This window comes from Kockiozyma suomiensis (genome assembly GCF_038497685.1).
Source record: "Kockiozyma suomiensis strain NRRL Y-17356 unplaced genomic scaffold V2V93scaffold_2, whole genome shotgun sequence".
Lineage (NCBI taxonomy): Eukaryota > Fungi > Ascomycota > Lipomycetes > Lipomycetales > Lipomycetaceae > Kockiozyma > Kockiozyma suomiensis.
The window spans coordinates 1,110,436-1,126,967 of NW_027117665.1; the positions used below are offsets into that span (position 1 = coordinate 1,110,436).

The 16,532-nt window shown below is 43.9% G+C and overlaps 8 protein-coding genes across 8 annotated transcripts; 5 read left to right on the forward strand and 3 right to left on the reverse strand.

Annotated features, from left to right (window-relative positions):
• The first annotated feature begins 173 nt into the window (after positions 1 to 173).
• On the forward strand, positions 174 to 1,874 carry V2V93DRAFT_364782 (uncharacterized protein). The gene is made up of 3 exons (XM_066908918.1): positions 174 to 976; positions 1,040 to 1,183; positions 1,239 to 1,874. The coding sequence occupies exons 1-3, from the start codon at positions 639 to 641 to the stop codon at positions 1,816 to 1,818; spliced, it is 1,062 nt and encodes a 353-aa protein (XP_066768137.1). The 5' UTR covers positions 174 to 638; the 3' UTR covers positions 1,819 to 1,874.
• Positions 1,875 to 1,990: 116 nt separating this feature from the next.
• V2V93DRAFT_364785 (superoxide dismutase) lies at positions 1,991 to 3,120 on the forward strand. Its single transcript, XM_066908919.1, has 5 exons — positions 1,991 to 2,085; positions 2,173 to 2,245; positions 2,312 to 2,368; positions 2,451 to 2,528; positions 2,586 to 3,120. Exons 1-5 carry the CDS (start codon positions 2,068 to 2,070, stop codon positions 3,056 to 3,058), a joined length of 699 nt encoding a protein of 232 aa, XP_066768138.1. The 5' UTR covers positions 1,991 to 2,067; the 3' UTR covers positions 3,059 to 3,120.
• V2V93DRAFT_364792 (histone acetyltransferase subunit NuA4-domain-containing protein) lies at positions 3,052 to 4,012 on the reverse strand. Its single transcript, XM_066908920.1, has 2 exons — positions 3,702 to 4,012; positions 3,052 to 3,648 (listed from the first exon to the last, which is right to left on the reverse strand). The coding sequence occupies exons 1-2, from the start codon at positions 3,897 to 3,899 to the stop codon at positions 3,400 to 3,402; spliced, it is 447 nt and encodes a 148-aa protein (XP_066768139.1). The 5' UTR covers positions 3,900 to 4,012; the 3' UTR covers positions 3,052 to 3,399.
• Positions 4,013 to 4,036: 24 nt separating this feature from the next.
• Positions 4,037 to 5,469, forward strand: V2V93DRAFT_364796 (rab-GTPase-TBC domain-containing protein). The gene is made up of 4 exons (XM_066908921.1): positions 4,037 to 4,300; positions 4,363 to 4,990; positions 5,049 to 5,196; positions 5,252 to 5,469. The coding sequence occupies exons 1-4, from the start codon at positions 4,166 to 4,168 to the stop codon at positions 5,406 to 5,408; spliced, it is 1,068 nt and encodes a 355-aa protein (XP_066768140.1). The 5' UTR covers positions 4,037 to 4,165; the 3' UTR covers positions 5,409 to 5,469.
• V2V93DRAFT_364797 (uncharacterized protein) lies at positions 5,401 to 7,546 on the reverse strand. The gene is made up of 3 exons (XM_066908922.1): positions 7,402 to 7,546; positions 5,742 to 7,354; positions 5,401 to 5,686 (listed from the first exon to the last, which is right to left on the reverse strand). Exons 1-3 carry the CDS (start codon positions 7,439 to 7,441, stop codon positions 5,660 to 5,662), a joined length of 1,680 nt encoding a protein of 559 aa, XP_066768141.1. The 5' UTR covers positions 7,442 to 7,546; the 3' UTR covers positions 5,401 to 5,659.
• On the forward strand, positions 7,285 to 8,573 carry V2V93DRAFT_364798 (Ctr copper transporter family-domain-containing protein). Its single transcript, XM_066908923.1, has 5 exons — positions 7,285 to 7,830; positions 7,889 to 8,033; positions 8,104 to 8,224; positions 8,294 to 8,315; positions 8,380 to 8,573. The coding sequence occupies exons 1-5, from the start codon at positions 7,738 to 7,740 to the stop codon at positions 8,476 to 8,478; spliced, it is 480 nt and encodes a 159-aa protein (XP_066768142.1). The 5' UTR covers positions 7,285 to 7,737; the 3' UTR covers positions 8,479 to 8,573.
• A 360-nt stretch (positions 8,574 to 8,933) lies between these two features.
• On the forward strand, positions 8,934 to 12,742 carry V2V93DRAFT_320553 (cortical protein marker for cell polarity-domain-containing protein; the record flags this gene model as incomplete). The annotated part of the gene is made up of 3 exons (XM_066907324.1): positions 8,934 to 10,050; positions 10,110 to 12,458; positions 12,513 to 12,742. 3 exons carry the CDS (start codon positions 8,934 to 8,936, stop codon positions 12,740 to 12,742), a joined length of 3,696 nt encoding a protein of 1,231 aa, XP_066768143.1.
• A 170-nt stretch (positions 12,743 to 12,912) lies between these two features.
• Positions 12,913 to 16,384, reverse strand: V2V93DRAFT_332035 (P-loop containing nucleoside triphosphate hydrolase protein). Its single transcript, XM_066907667.1, has 3 exons — positions 16,197 to 16,384; positions 14,774 to 16,145; positions 12,913 to 14,720 (listed from the first exon to the last, which is right to left on the reverse strand). The coding sequence occupies exons 1-3, from the start codon at positions 16,293 to 16,295 to the stop codon at positions 13,033 to 13,035; spliced, it is 3,159 nt and encodes a 1,052-aa protein (XP_066768144.1). The 5' UTR covers positions 16,296 to 16,384; the 3' UTR covers positions 12,913 to 13,032.
• Positions 16,385 to 16,532: the final 148 nt, after the last annotated feature.

Sequence of the window (16,532 nt, forward strand, 5' to 3'; positions counted from 1 at the left end):
TACTTTCAATTCCACCGATAAGAAACAAGGCGCATATCTGTAAACATGATTATATATTCTACTATCGATAATTATTAATTATAAGAGATTGAACCTACCGGTTTCACACTAAAATGCCCTAAACCGCAGACAATTCTTCCAAAAATTGTATCTACCTTTTTCGCTATCTAGGTGAACTCTACTCGCTTGTTTTATACTGGAGACAAGACAATACTATTGTAATCTTTTCTTTGTCAGTCGACATTGTATGTATACATAGACATTGATTTTAAAAATTTTTCGTTATCCGTAAATTGTCATTAAAAGCTCCGCAATACTTGTTATCTTGCTCCATGTCTGCTACCTTCAATCTCCATTCTTGTTTGTCAAGTCGCATCTGCATCTACTTCTCCTCTCTACTCTTATTCTCTTCTATTAATACAATGATCTTTGTAAAGCAATTTCTCACTTAATTCAGGTTTCTTGTTCGTTATGGCTTGTCAATATCGTTACATTTCTCTGCCTGCGGCGCAACTGCGCCTGAACCCAATCAGGAGTCGGCTCTGTGTACTTACTTTCACTTTGTGCTCGTCTCTTATCCCTCAATCGCCCTTTGTCTCTCGTTTTTCTCGGAATTTGTCCTTAGAATTTCTTTTACAATGGCCAATGACCTCGAGCATATCCTTGTTGTTAACCCTGCTGCGTTTGATCCCACGGCGTACGAGGCCTTCAAAAAACTTCCTTTCGTCGGCTCTCTCACTATCATCCAAGGCGACGGCTATGGGGGCAGAAGCCAACCGACGCGAAAAATTACTGCAGAAGAATGGGCAAAAACTACCGTTCTTATCTCTGGAAGAGAACTTCCGCCGTCACCAGAAGCTGTTCCAAATCTCAAGTATATCCAACTCTTTTCCGCCGGCTCAAATGTCATCGTCAACCTGCCGTTTTTCAAAGCGGAGAACAAAGTCATTTACGCTACTGCTAGTGGCACTCATGGGTATGGTCGCAAATTTTTTTTTACCTTTCAATTATAATTTGGTACTAACTGCCAATGCTTCAGTCCTGTCATTGCCGAGTACGTTATCTTGATGATGCTCACACACTTCCACCAGTCTCTCAACTACCCTGTTTGGCAAGAGCAGAAAATCTGGGGTGATGACTCTGTATTTCCGCGTCGCGTTATTGATCAGTGGGGGAAAACGATGTAAGATACATTTGATTTAATGGTCGGATAGTCGCCGCTAACTGTCGACTCATAGGGGAGTCTTTGGTTACGGAGCAATCGGGCGTCAAACTGCCCGCATAGCAAAAGGCCTAGGAATGAAGATTGTTGCCTTTTCATTTTCCAGTCCTCTCAAGAAAGAGCGGGTCGAAGTTGCTGTTCCTGGATCTGGTGATCCTAACGGCAGCATACCAGATAAATGGATAGCTGGTTTAGATAACATGGATGAGTTTTTCAACTCGCACATCGACGTCCTAGTCCTTTCCGCACCTCTAACTCCTGAAACATCTAAGGTAATTAACAGGAGAACTCTTCAATTGCTTAAAGGTTCTTATATCATCAACATCGCCCGTGGCGGACTCGTAGACACTGATGACCTCATTGAGGCCGCTGAAACTGGTCTTATCGAGGGTGCCGCTCTGGATGTGACGGATCCTGAGCCTCTTCCCGATGGTCACAAGCTATACTCTGTTAAGAATGTGATGGTAACTCCTCACTTAAGCGGTCATGTTGATGCCTATGAAGAAAGAGTTACCAATATCGCGATTCACAACATCAAGCAGATTAGAGAGGGTAAACCTATCACAAACTGGCTGGATAAATCTAAAGGCTACTAGACGAGAACGATTTAGAGAGAATCAACTTTTTTTGCAATAAGATATTAAAAAATGGACTCTTTATCGTAGACTTTATCTTATTTATATCTCGGTCGATGCGTGGTGTCTCTGGTAAATTCCGGAAAGCCGCACGAATAAATGACTGCCTGTTCGCGAGCTTTCTACAATCTCATAGACTCATCGACGAGTTGCTCAAAGATTGTTTCTTTTCTTTAACTCCTTTAAACATCGGCTATCTTTAAACACACTATGGCAATTTATCTGAAGGTAATTGGCTCAACTATTTGACTCTCTGGTCGCTTTCTGCGCCATACATCTTGCATCAAAAGTGTGCTTATTAATTATATGCCATAGACAGTTTTTGCTGTGCCTATGCATTGCCAGGATTGCACAAAGGATATCGACAAGGCATTGAATAACGTGAATGGTATTGATTTTATATGCGCTTATTTTTCTGGCACGCTTCAGACTTGTTCTGACCGCAATCCCACAGGAATAGAAACAGTTAGCTACGATCTTGCAAAGCAACTGGTCTCTATCGAAGGCAGCGGTAAGGCGTCCTCGTGTCTCTCTCTTCTATCGCATTTTTGGCAAACAGAAAATCTGAGTTATTTCCTCTTTCAATTTTATAGCTCCTCCGTCGAGTATAGTCCAGGCCATTCAGAATACCGGTCGTGACGCAATCGTGCGGGGTACAGGCGAACCGAACAGTAAGATGTTTTAGATCCTGATCGTTTCTTATATTTAAAATTAAGTCAGTATTATAGGCTCAGCAGTATGTATTTTGGAGACTTATGAACCAGACAAAGCTACCTCACCAGTTCGGGGACTAGCTCGTCTTGTAAAGGCTTCATCTACTAGCACGCTTGTCGACCTGACTCTTACTGGCATGCTACCAAAATCAACATATTTCGCTTCTATCCGAGCTGCTGGTGACATTTCGCGTGGCCCACTAAGCACTGGAGGCGTGTATCGTCAGCTAGGCTCCGTGACTACTGATGACAAAGGTGTCGGGCAGGCTTTTCTCGTTAAAGAGAATCTGCCTATTTGGGAGATGATTGGCCGTGCACTTGTCGTGGGACAAGATGCCGATTGCAAAACTATGTTTTTAAAAGACGTTGTGGGGGTTATTGCTCGAAGCGCAGGAGTCTGGGAAAACGAAAAAACTGTATGCAGCTGCTCTGGAAAAACCGTATGGGAGGAGAGAAAGGACGCGGTTGAAAAAGGTATTACAGTTTAAATATGCTATCCTGGAGTGAGCGGATTATGAGAAATTACAGTAATCAATATATGATAAAAACCCATTTACCTATACTAATCCCACCCTATTATACAACCAACCTACTTAGTACTGTAAATATCAAAACCTAGTCGTCTCCCTTAACTTGCAGCTTCAACCTTTTCGGCAAGGTCGACGGAGCCGGCGATTCATCCGAGTCTGAGCTTGAATGGTCATCTTTCTTCCGTTTCTTCTTCTTGTTTTGCGACTTAGAGGTCGAGGCGGATGGCGGAGCGGACCCTTGTCGGTTGTTGGCGTCTTCGTGAACATCAGCTTCTTTTTGCAGCGACTGTAGGATTTAGTTAAAGCAAGTAATTACAGGCTGCAACCACATAAAGCAAACATACCTTTGTATAAGTACATGAACTCAGAGAAAAGAGCCGATCGCTGTCTGTGTACGTTTGTCTGCGCTTCAAAGTGCTGCTTCCACTGTGCAACGAGCTAGCATTTCCGGCTTTCAAATAATTATCAAATCCCTTTATTATATTTCCGTTAGGTGTATCTTCCAGATAAGCACCTTCCAACTTGAAAATTTGATCTTCGATAATGCTCTGCGCTGCCATCAGTAATACTGTCGTGTCTTTGTAGCTTCTAAAAAACATACCACATTCTTTTCCAGCGTGCGCTTTTTGAGCATCATGTCACGATGCTCCTTTTTTAGCCTTTCATATAGAGCAAGCTCAGCTTTGTCAATTTGCTGAGGCTGCTGAGGCTGCTGAGGCTGCTGTTGCCCTGAATGCCCGTTGACTGCGGGCAGTTGTGGCTGCTGCTCACCTAGAGGCAGTTGGCTTGGATCAGGCATCGTCTTATACACAGTCTTGCGCTCTTATCCTGTCCGCAATTATACAGCAAATAATCTTCTCCTAGTACTGAGAGAACAGCTGGAATATAATCTAACTGCCGCAGTGTGACTCCGCTGTCCCGGGTTGGGCTGCTAAGTTACTACAAAACCCTTAATATGTCTGTCTTCTCAGTACATGTTATCAATGCCTGTTTGTTTACTCTTGACGTGCGACGAAAAACGCGTGCGCTCTCTTCTAATTAGCGGTCAAACCCCAAAACAACACCATGCGACGAACCGCACACAGAAGAAGAGACCAAATTGAATCCGCTCTACGGAAACCGCCGATTGTAATCGATCAGGGACTTTCTGAACTACGGTATCTTATTCTTACGCAGGGACTGTCTAATGATTCAGAGAGTGTAGGTTTCTTTTGTTTGAATTGCTCTTAGCAGAGTTTGCGAGATTTCTCTAATTTGAATAGGACTTCTGCACTTATCGACCTTATGTATGGAGTCTTTTGTTGAAAGTCTCTCCGTTGCAAGCAAAGAACTACATTAATCTGATCCACCGCGGCGCCTCTCCCGCGTACTCTAAAATACGAAACGACACATTCAGAACATTGACCACCGACATTCTTTTTCAACGTCGGGTCTCTGAAACATCATTGATTCGGCTCTTGAATGCTCTTGCCTGGTTAAGGTGGGATGAATATCATTCCCGACGGCAGCACGGGCAAATCAAGCAGCTTCGCCGAGAATCTCATCAAAGAGGTCACTCGCCGGGTCTATCACAATCTAGAATTCTGTCTTCAACTTCAGATTCAACGAATGCTAGCTCTGAAGTGGGAAATATTGCTGTATCGGAGTTATATGTGCAAGGTCTAAATGTGCTTGCTGCTCCCTTTTTGTATACATGCAACAGCGAGACGCAAGCCTTTGCTCTACTTGACACATTCGTGCATACTTGTTGCCCACTGTACCTCAAGCCAATGCTAGATGGGGTACATCTAGGACTCAAAATTCTTGATGCATGCTTGCAGATAATAGATCCGACACTTTATACATATCTGAAAAGCAAACTACTGACAGCTGAACTATATGGATTTGCTTGTATGATTCACTGGATCTTATTCGAATTAGATACGACACTGACCAAATTTATTCCTAGCGGTGCTTACGATGTCGGCATGTACGCCTCCACTCAACGAAGTGCTAATTCTCTGGGATTTTCTGATCGCGTTTGGACCACATATGAATATCCTTGCGGTGATTGCTCAGCTTCTTTTAATTCGCGATTCTCTATTAGCCTCGAAAAGGTAAGTGATTATGACGCGCGATACTTTACATTCTTGCCGCTGACAGAATATTTAGCCCTATGTCACTGCTGAGGACATTTCCTCTTTTACAAGCTAAGAAGATAATCACTTTGGCGGTGAGCTTTGTTCCGCAATTGCCAGACGAGCTTTACGATTTGTTGGTTCGACATCCATACGACGAATCTGCCGCTGAGCAAATCAGAGCACTGTAGTCCAAAATAGCACCGAGTTAATATATATAATGTGAACACAATCAGAATCATGCAATCATAATTTTCGCGGTTTATGTGCGCGTGGCCACTTTTTACTTTGTTATGAGTATCGACAGCCCGTTTGACTTGCAACAAGATAAACAAACCAGTCTAATATGTAACAAACACAACACAAATATGCCATTCAAAGAACAAAAAATGCCTTGCGAACTTTACTACTATACACACAAGTCATACATGTTTTTTTTTATCTAAAAAGCCTCAACTTCGTAATTTTCCTAGAAAAGAGAAGTTAATACCACGCCAGATTAAAACAATCACAAAATTATTTACCTCAGGGAAGAATGTGGTCACCACCGTGCGATCCGCAAATTTTCTACCTGCTAGAGCCTTAAGAGCTTTGCTACACGACTCTGGATTCTCAAACCGCACGAAAATTTTGCCTACACCAGAAGGATTCTGGTTTGTTCTTGTTTGTCGAGGTATCTTCAGATCAACAATTGGTCCGAACTTTTCACATTCCTCGCGAACATCGTCTTTGATATCCTCGTACTCATCATCATCATTCAAATCGTCTGGCACAATCATGTTCAGTAACTGCAGAACGCAAGTAGAAGATGAATCACTTGCTGTAGAGTTTGCTAGCGCGGCCATTGACGAGAGTGAAGTATTACCAGATGATAATTGCTTAACTCCTATACATGCACGTCTGACAACAAGAGGTTGATCGCCTAGTTCCATTCCAGATAGTCCATCACATACTGCGTCTGTCATTTGACTGTCGACAAACTCACAGAACGCCACTCCTTTAGATTCGCCAGATTGTTTATCACGCAATAAAACGAAATTTTTAAGAGCACCAAATTCTTTGAGAAGCTCTAAAATCTGTTCTTCTTCGAGGAAAAGCGGAATATTTGCTATAGATATCTTTTCCGGGGAATCAGGCACGACTTGCGGGAGTTGATCGACGTCGCCGAGAGTAGCAGCGGCAGGATCTGCTTCAGGAACCACGTAATCTTTAGGGCGAACAATAACAACAGGCGTGTCCAAATACACCAGCCCACTAAATGCGACAGCAACAGTAGCATCTTCGGCACTTTTAAATTCTAACAGACCTGCTTTCTTGTCGCTGCTAAACTGCCATGCGGCCAATGGGTCACCATCGCGCACGCTAGCGGAAGCAATAGAACCAATAAATTTGTTTATATAATCAACAAAATGTCGCTCAGATTCCATGTGCGGAAGATTGCTGACAAGAACACGCTTGCTCTGGCGGGAGTTGCTAGGTTGCAGATTAGCTGCGACTGCAAGTTGTCTTGCAAGCGGGTTGCCTCCATCGTTGCCATTTTGATTTAATTGCATACGAGCCTGATCATAGTTCTGCTGACGGGGTGCGCCAGGTAGAGGAAATAATCCAGATAACTTTGCTTGCTCTGCAGTGATTTGTTCGTAACCTTTTGGCTTGATATCCCACATCGTCATACGGCGCTTTCGTTCGTCGACGGGTACAGCGGCTTCAATAGCAGCTTCAAGACTGGCACCAGTCGGTCTCCGAATGCGATTGCGGTCCCGGAGCTCGCGATCACGACCGTGGTCGCGGCCATGGTCTCGGTCTCGGTCGCGCTCTCGCTCTCGCTCTTTCGGTCTTTCTCTTTCTCTATCCCTATCCCTATCCCTATCGCGATCACGATTTCTATCTCTTTCTCTATCTTTATCTCTGCGATCCCTCTCACGGTCACGGTCGCGATCCCGGTCATGGTCACGGTCGCGGTCACTGTACCGTGAGCGCTCTGGGCGATCACGATGGCTGCGTTCACTATCTCGGTCGTAGCGCTCGCGTTCGCGCATGCGGTCTGATCGGTGCTCTGAAGATCTAGAATAGTCACGATCGGAGTGCCTCTCTCTTCGTTCTCGCTCGCGAGCTCTTTCGCGATGGCGCTCTGCGTCTGAAAATTTGTTAACATGGATCAAGGGCTGTTGGCAGGCAACTCACCAGCTTCGCGGGTCGCTTCCAAATAGCCGTTCTCGCTCATTCGGACAGAATATTTAAACAGAACAAGTTTATTGTGATTTGAGACAGTCAAGTATGAGCTGCAATTATTGGGCTGGAGAGACCTGCAGCAATGTTCAGAATTTACTGTTACTGGAAAATTTCGAGGAAGAGAAGGAGAATATGTTTAGGGTTTGCCAGTTTAGATCCCCCAATATTCATAATCAGCAAATTAGGGCGTCTTAAAGAGAGTGTAACGCTTATGCGCAGCTGGTTCTTGTTTATCTTTTATCATTGAGCAAGCTCAAGTTGGCTTGAAATTGCCGTATACTAGCTGCTATGGACCATTCGATGCATATGGCGTCACTTCCGCCGGAGCATGTTGGACATTTTACTGACGCGGTTGCTAAAGAGAGTACCTGCAAGATGAACGTATGTCACGTAACATGTCTGGTCAGTATCGTGAAGAAAGAAGATTGACCCTTTTTAGATGCTTTTCACGTGGGATTACGAGGACTTGTGTATTATATTTAAGTGGTGGCATATCCGCAGTGGTCTCGGCTTCTTTGTTTCGCTGCTTGCGGTGATGGGCTTGGCAACTGGATACGAGTTTTTACGGATATGGAACTCAGTTGGTGTGTCTCTATCATATAATGACTATTAGATATATGGATTCCAGGTGCTAATATGATCTGCTTTGTTTAGGAATTGAAGATAGTTTGCCAGGTCCGACAGGGAATAGACCGCGGGAAAGATCTACGAGAAATGTCCTGTTGTTAAAGTCCGGGATTTACGGTTTGCAAGTGCTATATTCCTTTTTCTTGATGTAAGCCACGCTTGCTTATGGCTTATCGGATTCTTCCATATATATACTAACCGTTTCTTTGTAAATTAGGCTGGTTTTTATGACATATAATGTGAGTGGTGCACCGCTATCACTTGACTTCTTCGTCCCTCTAGCTAACATATTGCCTCTTATAGGGTTGGGTCATGCTTGCAGTTGCAGCAGGGGCATTCACAGGTCATTATTTGTGGGCATCGCGTTTGAGCAGGCCAGCCAGAGGGCTATTTTGCCATTGAGATAATGCAAAAGATCTTATCAGAGATAATAGATGATGTATACAATATATGTTCCCATTCTAATTGACATATCTTACCCAATACAAGAATTGCAAAAAGGAGACATTTTCAATTGGATTGAAGTTAGATATACTTATGTATATTTATATTGAGGCAGTTTGATATTCAACACCAAAGTGTCTAACTTGTTTCTTCACTTATAAATCAGCCGGGTAAATAAAAATAAATTACACATATAATCACGTGATGGTTACCGCAGCAACGAGCAAAACAAACGCAATGGAGCACAGATAGAGTTTCAAGATCGCGAACATCAAGCCAGCCGCGGTCGAAATTGCCTTTCTTATATCTTCGCTTTTATATCTTCCTTGCTCCCGTATTTCGCACGGTGAGTTCCTCGTTTGCGGACTGAATAATTTAGTAGCGTGTCTTATTTATATTCTAGACAGAGACCTATGCGCTGGTTTGCCCTTGCGCTAGGCTTCCGGGTGGCTGCCGCTCTCGACCTTACTCCCGTTACTCTTCCTGCCCTCGATTTGGCCTCCTTCGGCCAAGTAGGTCTTTCAGGGAATTTCGATGGCATATCCGTATATCAAGTTGCTGGGCAGCGCTTTAAATCATCTTCCAGTTCCTACGCGTCAACTCAGAGCGACGAAGACTCCCTACTCATCTCCAGTGGATCTAATGTCTTTCTGGACCTAGTTCAGACTGACGGTATCGTGAGCGCAATGTGCTCAGTTGGTTATGATCTTTATATTGCTGGAAATTTCACTAGCGTTGGCTCCATCAAGACAAAAGCTGTGGCAAAGGTGAATCTTGACTCAGGGGAAGTCACCAGCCTTGATGATGGACTCTCAGGTGCCGTTAATGCAGTGTTCTGCGATCCCGACCATGAGCTCGTCTACTTTGGCGGTCTTTTTAACAATAGCGTTGCTATTTGGAATGCCTCATTAGAGCAATGGGCTGATATCCCCTTTTCTGGTTTTACGGGTGGACCCGTCAATGCTATCGTTGCTCTTAACAATACAATTATTTTCGGCGGCAAGTTCAGCGGTATCGGAAACTCCTCGACCACTTCGTCGTCTTCCGAGTCTAATACAGAGGATGTTTTGCAAGTCGTTAACATGCACTCTTGCAATGTCACTGTACGAGGCAACTCTGAGGGGGCTTACGACTCTCCGCGTTCAGTTATATGCGCATACAACACCACTGCCGCGGAGAGCACATGGCTCGCAGCTGATAATTCTGAAGCTGTTTGGGCTGCAGATTTTGCCTACGAGTTTAATCCTACTGTACTGCGCCTTCGTAACGCCGATGTTGATGGGCGTGGAACCAAATTATTTCGTTTCGTTTCCTCGCCTCAAAATGGCATTCTCAATCTCACATACACTGACCCTGAAACAGGCGCCAAACAACACTGCGATGCATGGTGTCCGCTGGCAAACTACTCTACCTCTGAATATACCGACTTTGAGTTCGTTGATGTCATCGGTATTACAGGTTTTAGCCTATATCTGCTAGACTACTACGGGGATGGTGCTGGTCTTTCACAAGTGGAACTTTATCAGCGAAGTGAGTTCGCTACTAGTCATTATAAGCTTTGTTGATATTCTACTAATCGACATGGACAGGAATTATGGCGTATGCTATCAATGCATACAATGAGCCAACTTCATGCGGGCTCTCGGAGCTTTCCACATCAGCTTTCACAAGCAGTAATTGGACCACAGTATCCTATGACAGCTCTGCATATCTCACAACAGTTCTTTCCGGAAATGAATTGACTGATACAAAAGTAAAATTCTACCCTGATATACATCTTGCCGGCAACTACACAGTGATGGTGTACACTCCCGGTTGCATTGAAGATGGTAGCTGTTCCTCGAGAGGGATAGTCAATGTCACAACGTATCCAAAAGATAACGGCTATTCGAAAAATGCTGTTTTATATCAGACGAACTCGTTTGAAAAATACGATGTCATTTATCAGGGCTACCTCGACGCCATATCAGAATCCTTCCGCCCATTTGTTGTTTTAGAGCCACTAGCAAGTCAAACAGGAAGCATTATCTTCGTTGCTGAGAAAGTCGAATTTGTTCTGGTTTCGACAGCAGGCGGCCTCAATGGACTTTTCGAATATGACCCAAGTAACTATACATCCGCCAGTAACTCCTCGTCTACTGAGATTTATTCGACAATAATCAATGAAGCTGGCGAGAACTTAGATGATGATGCGGAGGTCCTTGCTTTGGCGGTTATGGATTCAAATTTGCTAATTGGTGGAAACTTCTCAAGTCATGAAATAAACAACTTCATGGCCGTCACCGCTGAAGGTGACGTTTTGAAAGCTAATGGCGGTCTAAATGATATCGTTGCTAGCATAGCTGTGGTTAATGATATTATTGTTGTTGGTGGGGAATTCCAGGCGGCAAAATACAACTCGTCAGATACTGAAGGATTATCATATATTGCGAGGTATTCTTTAGAAAACGACTCGTGGACAGCTCTTGATAACGGTGTTAATGGGCCTGTCAGCAATATAATAGAGATGGCTCTAAATATTTCTGACAAGGCTTATGAAGCTCTTGCCATCAATGGCAAGTTCTCTAAGGTTCTTGAGTATGACTCAGAGGACGCTTTCATAGCAAAAGGATTTGCTCTCTGGCTACCTGATGTTCAAGAATGGGCAAGCAGATCTGACCTCTCTTTGCCATATATGAAAGGATTTATCTCATCATCAGCATCTACAGGAAACAACTCTTTCGTTCTTGCCGGTGAACTCAAGATTCTATCGCTAGAGACTTCAGGAGGTGCTGTATTTGATAGCCAATTTCAACTCGAGCCCATGCCATTCAGCTTTGATTCAAACAGTACCTATTCTAGCACATATGAGGTAATTAAGCGAGATAAAAATTTGGATGTGGCTCCTGAAGGGGCTATTCATGCGGTGACATACTACACTCGAGATACGAAATCATTTTCGGTCGCCGGAGGAACCTTTTCGTCGGCTGATATAGACAACAATGAGTTTCGTAATTTCATTATTTATGATGATAACGGGATTCAGCGCGGGCTGTCAAAAAGTGATTTTAATGAAAACGAATCTGTGCTCGCCATTTGTAACTATAATAATGATTCCCTTGTTTTTGGTGGGCAATTCATTGGTCAAGTGAACGGTAATGAAATCAGCAGTGTTGCAATTTGGGATCTTGACATGCAGTCGTTGGCAAATACTCAGCCGCAGGCTTTATTAGGAGAGTCAGTTCAAGTTAATTCGCTGGTTGTACGCCCTGGCACGTCATCGGTTGTTGTTGGAGGTTCTTTTTCTCAAGCTGGCAACGTGAGCTGCAACGGCTTATGCATATATGATATGAGGAACGATACGTGGTCATCGATAACACGTGGTGTAGGTGGAAACGTTACATCGCTGACTTTTCTTGACTCGAACAGACTTGTGGTAGCAGGCAATATGACAACCGGTGCCGCAGCCAAAAGTTACCTGGCACAATATGATTTTAGTACTTTCTCTTGGAATGTGCTAGGCCAAATGTCGGCAGAGCTTCCTGGTCCTGTCAACGCTTTTGCAACCGCTACTGATAGCACATCCAATGCCATTGTTGCTGGGACTTTAGAGGGCAACTCATCGAGCTATTTATGGGCATATGAAGGTGACTCGTGGTCGGACTTGGGTCAAGATCTAAAGCCAGGGACAGCTATTCATAACATGAAACTTCTTCCTTTGAAAAAAGGTAGTACATCTTCTTCTTCATCGTCAGCCATTCCCCACACTATGGTGCTATTAGTAATGGGTTCACTAGTTTTATCGGATTTTGGTGAGGCTTCCGCGGCTTTTTATGCAGGAGGCAAGTGGTTACCATTCGTCTTTAGTTCGAAAGGCGATGGCTCAGCTGGAGCAGTATATACTATGTTTACTCAAATTCAATCGTCGCCTGCAGAACTAGAAGCTGCAGCTGAAAAAGGTGAGCACTTTTTTTTTGTCAATAGTGCTAATGCTTACTAACTTGCAATCACAGCTAAACACCTCAAGTCTGGTTATGTCGTGCTAATTTCGCTTGCAATTGCTGTCGCCATAATGTGTGTGATTATATCTACTGTTTATATGGTTTCATATCTACGACGTAAATCAGAGGGATATGAACCGTTTCCAACGGTGTATGACACTCCAGAGGAACTCATGACACAGAGCTTATCACCTGCTGCTCTATTTTCGGAGTTGAACAACAGACCACGGCGGACAAGTTGAGTCTAATTGGTTATTGATTATAGACTTTAGAGTTTTGGATATCAGATTTTTATTGAAATTTTTTTTTTAACTCCATGGAAATCTATCTGTTTGGTTGTTTTTATTTTATCTCCATGGCGTTTTGCATAGTTTACTCTGTTTCTGGGTCTTGAAAGTAGTCTGGAAAATATGGAGTTCTTTTTGCTTCTTGATATTATTTTCTTTACGCCTTCCCCAGTTATTCCTTCTGTCTGAAAGCCGTTCACCGCACTTCTAGTTATTAACTATTTACAATGATATTGTTACATTTGTTACATCAATGTTGCTCGCCCACCAATATCCATACTTGCAGTCCCGCTAGGCATGTCGCCACTTCTTCCAGAGATGAATTCATGATATACAGCAGTAAGACGATTTCGTTCCTGCAGCGATATACTTGGCTTTGTCGTCTCCAAAGCCTTGGACATATGAATGCGTTGAATTATAACTTTGGGATGGCTCGTCGATTGCAGCTCTACGGTTACTGAGGTTGTTGTAGTTGATGAGCTAAGAAGAGACCGAAGACAAATATCTGTCTGCAACGATTGTTTCGTAAATCGCTTTTCTTCCGCGTTGTTATCGTATAAAATATCAAAATATTTTAGCTCACTAACACTGTCAGCGGAGAAAGATGTCGGAGTTGCGGTCTGGGTTGCTACCCTCTTGTCAACAACGTCATGAATTGCTTCCAAGTGAGCATTATACACAAGCGCCTGTAAATCAGCACCAGAAAATCCTTCTGTTGCAGAGGCTACTTCATCCAATTCAACTTCATATTCATTGATTGTCATCTTTGTCGCTAGAACCTTGAGGATATCCACTCGTTCTTGAGGACTGGGCATGTCGCATAGTAAACTTTTATCTATACGCCCGGGACGTAATAAAGCTGAATCAATTAAATCCGGCCGGGACGTCGCAGCTAAAATATAAACGCCATCAAGTCCTTCAGCACCATCCATCTGCGTCAGCATTTGATTTACTACCCGATCTGTCACACCAGTAGAGTCATGGCCACGTTTAGGCGCGATTGAATCAAATTCGTCAAAGAACAGGATACAAGGCTTTGCAGCTTGTGCTCGTTGAAAAAGATCTCGAACACTCTTTTCCGATGCTCCAATATACTTATTAAGAATTTCAGGTCCTTTTATCGAAATAAAATTGAGACCACATTCACGGGCGACGGCTGAAGCAATAAAAGTCTTTCCACAGCCCGGATAACCGTACAACAGGAGACCTGATCTCAGTCGTAGTGGGCATGACTGGAATATTGGCGAGTACTTGGTTGGCCATTCAAGAGTTTCAAGAAGAATGCGCTTGGTCTCATAAAGACCTCCTATATCTGACCAAGTCGTTGTAGGAGTTTGGAGATTAACACCCCGTAATGCAGCCGGAGTGTAATCAGCCAGAGCTCTAAAGAAGTCAACGTCTTGCAGAGAAGCAGATTTTGACAATGTTGACTCTTCTGAACAACGGATAAGAGATTCATGCTTCGCCCGGCCAAGAAGGATATTGATATCACCAGGAAAATATCCTTCAGCCTTATCGGCAATAGTGAAAATATCAATGTCCTTATTCTGAGTCATACCGTCTCTTCTTAAAAGTTCGGCTAATATCTGCCGGCGTATCATTTTATCAGGTGCTTTAAGTGCGACGACTTCACCCAGAACATGTCCCGACACAACGGAGGAATGGACAGTATCCTTTGAAGTAGCAGTCGCAAGTATCGTTACTTTTCTAGAATGCGAAGATGCAGCTGCGTAACTAGAAAAGAGATTTGCGAGCAACCTCGTGCGTGAGGAATCAACGTGTTCAAGCTCTTCAGGAATGATAGAGGCAATGTCCTCAAAAATTATGACACTTGGGGAGTAAAAAGATGCAGTGGCAAACCATTTCTGCAATTGGTCTTTAAGAGCTGGAAGACGGGATTCAGTAAACTCAGAACATCGAACTCGGAAGTTATCTAAAGAGCAGTTAAAGAAAAATTATTAGAAATTTGAAAAGATCTAAACTTACATATTAGATCTCTGTTTAAGCCAGCACATATGTGATCAAGCAAAACACTTTTACCTGATCCACTAGGGCCAGTAAGTAAAACTGATTCTCCCACTCTCAGATCTTTTTCTATTACTTTCAGAATTTGGCTGACACCGCAAAGCTGCAACGTATCTGTGTCAGAATTCAAAATCGTATCAACTATAACTCCATCAGACGGATGAACGGCATTTCTGAGTTCTATCGCAGTAGAAGATGTGGGCAAGATCCATCCGTCGGAAAGTTCAAACTCAACATATCCGCCAAATGGAGTAATGCTATCGATCCTTCCCACCCGTTGTTTATTGACTAGAGGACCGTCAAAAATTCCCAATGCCTGTAGCTGTTCTGCGTCTATACCAGGTCGCGCGCCTCCTAATTTAATATCGGATCTGGCAGCTGGATCAGCGAAGGGAACCAAAAACACCTTTTTGGGGGGCCTAGATAAAGGTTTCGGGGCAGCTTCGATTTTGAGAAGATGAGGTTTGAGGAGATCTTTCAACCCAAGCGAAGTGGCGGCGCGGGGAGAAAGTGCAACGACACCCGGAGGAAGAGAAAAGCGGTGGATAATTTCTACAACAATTTTTGAAGAAACTTGAGGTACAGATTTCTCATCATCCGAAGCTTCAGGTATGGGAGGAGTCTTAGGTTCACCTGGAAAAGGCGGAACGATTAAGGAGATACAAGCATGTTGAACAGTTCTCAAAACTGGTGTGAGCATTTCACTGTCGACATAGATTGCAAAGCGGTTGTTGGAGGGAAGATTCAAATCATCATCACCGTCAAAATAAGGATGAGGAAGAGCGACAGAGCGGTATATTGCATAGCTGCTGGCTGCCGCAGCTGATCTGCGGGAACTTCCGGCTACACTTTGCTTTCCCTGTACAGAGGCAGGCTTCCTCTGTTTTGGGGCAACGACGATTTCAGCTTGAGAAGACAGCTTTGCAAAGGAAAACCCATCACCTGGTGCGGGTTCAAATTTTGAAACGGATAGGGTTGCAGTTGTTGTGGGTGAGATGTAGAGCGTGAGCGGATGTGAAGTAGACACTGCTCTTACTTGCGAGAGAATCGAAGCCTCGAGCAATTCAGCGTGCAGCTCAACTGCTTCCCAATCCTGGACTGTTGCAGGTTCCAAAAATACCATCTGGGCTTCAGGAGGATTAGCGTGTACCATGATTTTGATTTGCGTGGCCTCGGTGAGGCCCACGGAGCGCGAGAAAACGGGATCAAGCTCGATATATTCTGACTGTGTCCGGTCGTGTGTCGTCGATGAAAAGCCAGTCCATCCACAAAAGACAGAGCTAGTGCGCTTTCCTGATTTGAAACTCAGTTCAAGCACTACATTCTGAATAGACTGTAGCAGAGGTTAGAGTAGTATATTAAGGGAAAGAGCCGAGTCGCTTACTATATAAGAGTTTGCCAGCATTGAGGCCAGAGATGGCGGCAAGTTTGCAAAAGACGAGCGCAGCGGCGCATAGGCCACTACAGCCAAATGCGAGGCCATATCGTGAATATCACTGCTGCCAGTGCTAGCTTCGATAAAAGCAGCAATCCAATAACTCGAACTTGTTTGGCGGGGTACATCAATTAAGCGTGCCGAGGTCCTCAATGAGAAAGTCATGTGACTAGTTTTCGTGGCCCCAGTTTTATTGTGACGCGTCGCAGCCAATTTATTAAATCGATTTTTACGCGACGCGTTCAGGTTTAAGTTTTGCCCCTGTCTACCTCGCGCCCATCTTCC